At 58.8% G+C, this 3,776-nt stretch overlaps 1 protein-coding gene across 6 annotated transcripts in view; it reads right to left on the reverse strand.

Annotated features, from left to right (window-relative positions):
* Positions 1-3,770, reverse strand: part of TPM2 (tropomyosin 2 (beta)) — a 13,176-nt gene extending 9,406 nt beyond the window's left edge. For all 6 annotated transcript variants that reach the window (XM_008629094.2, XM_008629086.2, XM_008629109.2 and 3 more), the window contains exons 1-2: positions 3,603-3,770; positions 2,680-2,805 (exon numbers count right to left, since the gene is read on the reverse strand). In XM_008629094.2, coding sequence (XP_008627316.1) covers positions 2,680-2,805; positions 3,603-3,716 — 240 coding nt within the window. In that variant the 5' untranslated portion in view covers positions 3,717-3,770. The remainder of the gene's footprint in view (positions 1-2,679; positions 2,806-3,602) is intronic.
* Positions 3,771-3,776: the final 6 nt, after the last annotated feature.

Consider the following 3,776-nt stretch of genomic DNA (forward strand, 5'->3'; position numbering starts at 1 on the left):
AGGCTGACCTCACCAGCTGGCTCACCAGGGCCAGGGGTCCTGGGGGTGACTCAGCCACACTGCTATCTGCACCTTGCAGATCCATGTCCCCTTGCCAAGAGGCAGCGGAAGAGGCGATACTGTGGGTCCCCTGGGAGCACACAGCCTTGGGCTTGGCCTTGGGCCCAGCTGGTACTGCCTCCTCCCAGTCTGAGGCCTGGATGTCAGTAATGCTCCCAAACCAGGACATGGGGGCCCAGAGCAGAAACAAGGGTTCCTGGCAGCAGTGGGGCAGGGATGAGCCAGCTGCAGGCAGGAGGGGAACAGGATGCAGGTCAGCCACCCTGGTCCTACAGTAGCCAGGCTAGGTGCCTCCTGCTGTGGCCCCACCCCGAGATGCAGTCACTTCCCAGCAGAGTGCTGTTCCCTCCCACCAGCTCAGGGAATCGCCAAATAAGAGCAAAGTCTTGGCTGGGGAAAGCAGCTGGGGCGGGAACATGGGTGAAGCCTTTGGGATCATGGCCTGGGAATGGCAGTTTCCCTAAGGCCCCTCCGGGGTGGCTGCGGACAGCCACTGCTGGGGATGCGGGGCGATGGAGAGGGCTGTTCTGGCTAAACCTGCTCTCCCGGCCTCACCGTTTCCAGCAGCCCTTTCCCATCCCGACCTGGGCACCATGACTGTCCCTCCTGGGAACAAGAGATTCTGGGGGCATGGTGGGCTCTCAGAGCTGCTGGGAAGCTCTGTGGAGTTGCTGATCAGGAGTCAGGCATTCCCTGCTCTATGCCACTATCTGACACTTCTCCAAGTGCCTGGGGCATTGTATTTGCACTCTTTAGTGCAGTCCCCGTGGCCTTCATACCCCAGCATGCAGTGCCAGCAGCAGGGCAGGGCCATATTGAGGTGGCTGTTTATTCTTTTAAGGCATTGATATTTTTGCCAAGAGCAGGAGGCTGCCTGGATCGCTGGTATGAGCCTGAACCAGCTGAGGAATGGGGACACTCAGTGCTCAAAGGCACCCACTGTCCTGACAGCCAGGGAGGGCATGGGGTGCCTGGGGTGGGTGTGCTCTGGGGGTCTACCCAATGCTTCCTCTGCTGGAAGCAGGAGCTGTGCTGTGCCTTGCACCAGGGAGGAGGTGACACCAGCTCTGGCACTTAGAGCTGTCAGCACATTCAGGTCCCTGGCGCCAAGGCGTGACTCCCAGAGCCCCACACATGGTGCAGCCTGTCCAGGCTTTGGCATGGTTCTGGGGAGATCCCGGTGTTGGAGCACTGCAGCCTGACACTGCTCCTTCACCGTGGCTCCGGCTCCAGCCCTTCCCTGGTGGCTCCCAGCCACTGCATCTTCTGGTACAGAACTCTCTGTGCTGAAGCCCACAGACTTGCCAAACTGCTGTGGACCAAGAGCCGGGAAACACCCTCCCTGCCGAGGATGGCATCACACAGCCCACTGCCAGCAGCAAACCACACCCCACAGCTGACATCTGCCCGGTACCACTGTTTGCCCCTTCCTCTGAGCCCTGCACAGGGAACATCATGTCCCCTTTCACCCACACTGGGTTTGCCCTGTCCCACACCAGCATGGACCCAATTAGACCAGCGGGAACCCCACTGCACACAGCAGCCACCTTGCCCAGCTTGACATGGCTGCCCTATGCCAGGTTGAGTGTGCCCTTCCCGAGGATTCTCAGTGTTTTAAAGGAGAGTCATCTGTAGGATCAGCAAAGAGGTCTAAGGAGACCCCTGGCTGCGCTCTGGGCTGCCAGAGGACTGGTGCTGCCATTGCTTGTCCTTGTCCGCTCACCCCTGTCCTTGGCGGCAGCCTCAGAGATTTGACGCATCTCCCCCATTTAGCTCCATAAACCAGCTGGGATTGAATTTTTTGTTCTCAATCCTAAAAAGCCTGGCCATGCCCTGCTGGCTGTACTCCAGACGGCTCTCCTTTAGCTTCTCCTCCAGTTTCCAGGGTTGGTTTTCATCAAAGAGGGGCTGGCTATCAAAAGGAGGATTTATTTATAGGGTGTCAAATACCCTGTGTGGCACCACAGGTTGTTATACTCCATTCCCAAGCGTCCCCGTGGCCGCACACAGCTGTTCTACCCTTCATCCTGGCCAGGCACAAGCCAATTTCAACACCTTCCTAACATCTCCCCAGAGGGATCTATTTCCCAGGAGGAACATCAGTCTTGGCACTAAATAAAACTCTTCCTGGCCTTGCCTTTCTCAGGGTACAAAGTAGCACACCGGACCCAAATCCACCCAAATCCCCTTCCACACTCCCCAAGCATTCTTCCTTGCAGCCAGCACTCAGCAGCCAACCACAGCAAGAGATTTTTTTGTTTCTCTGCTCTGCCACAGTTTAGCAAACACAACAGTTTTTCCTACTAGCATTGAGGAGGTGCATGCCTGCGACTTGTGACACAGCTTGGAACATTTGTCCCTGTTAGCTTTGGGGAGCCAGGTTGGAGGCTGCCCACAAAGCTCAAGACAGGACCAGCAACCCCATCACTGGCCCCCACAGCTGGCCTGGCCCCCCCACCCCACACAGGACCCATCAGCCCAGTTCAGTGTCAACATCGAAGGAATGGGATCCTGAGAGTCTTCCCTTCGGACGCTTTCCATATAAGGGCCCCCTCTTCCTTTAACCCCCCCGAGGTCCAGAGCCTGTGCAGGGGAGGAGCTGCTGGCGTGCCTACTTACATCTGTAGCTTTCTTCTCTGCCTGCTCCAGCTTCTCCTGGGCCTCCTTGACAGACTCGGAGTACTTCTCCACCTCATCCTCGGTGCCCTTCAGCTTCTTCTGCAGGCCCTGCTGTTCCTCCTCCAGCTGGGAAAAGACAAAGGGTGGGGGTCAGGGGAGATGGCAGTGTCTGCAAGGCTGGAAGGGGATCTGTCCCCCCATCCTTCCCCTGGTGACACCCAGGCTGTGGGGGGCACAGCAGGAGAACATGGACGTGTCCTCTCTGACAACTTTGGGTCTACACATCCTTGAGGTGTAGAGCAGCTGCCGGGACCCCCATCATCCCCGAGCCTGGCGGAGGTAAGGGGGTGGTGGTCTCCCTCCCTTTATAGGGGACTGGAGAGCTCTGACTTGGGGATACAGCTCTGGGGACACCAATCTGTGTTCCCATCTCTGTGTGGTTGTGGTGGGAGTATGCAGTCCGCAGGGCTCTCCCTGGCACGGGGACAGAGGGGTGGCACTGGGGAGTCCCACTGAGATGAAAGATGTTTGGGGAGACCAGTGTGAGGGGTCAAGGAAAAGAGACTGAAGCATTGGTTCCTGGGGACAGACCCATGTGGAGTGAGGTCCCTGGGGACACAGTCCCAGAGAGGTAACGTCTCAAGGGCTGTCAGCCAATAGAGCTGGCATCCACAAGCAGGACACCCAGTGGGGCAAGGTCCTTGGGCCAGGACATGCTTAGGTCAGGGGACTCCAGGGTGGACAACCAGGGGAGATCAGTGTCGGGACTGGGTGAGGCTAGAGACTGCAGTGTCCCCAGGCTGGACGATCAGTGGGATGGAATCCCCAGGGCTGGGCACCCAGCCGGACGGGGTTTCCAGGGCTGGACACCCCTAGAGTGGAGGGTTCCCAGGTGATGCCGGGGAAGCCCGTGGGACACCCACCTGCTTGCACGGGCCCTCCGCCTGCTTCTTGTCAGCCTCCGCTTGCTCGGCGCGGTCGATGGCATTCTCCTTGTCCAATTTCAGCATCTGCATCTTCTTCTTGATGGCCTCCATGGTGGCGGGGTGTCGGCAGCGGGGCGCGGGACGGCAGAGGGGCGCGGAGCACCGGGAGCA

Source organism: Corvus brachyrhynchos, unplaced genomic scaffold (genome assembly GCF_000691975.1).
Source record: "Corvus brachyrhynchos isolate BGI_N302 unplaced genomic scaffold, ASM69197v1 scaffold140, whole genome shotgun sequence".
Lineage (NCBI taxonomy): Eukaryota > Metazoa > Chordata > Aves > Passeriformes > Corvidae > Corvus > Corvus brachyrhynchos.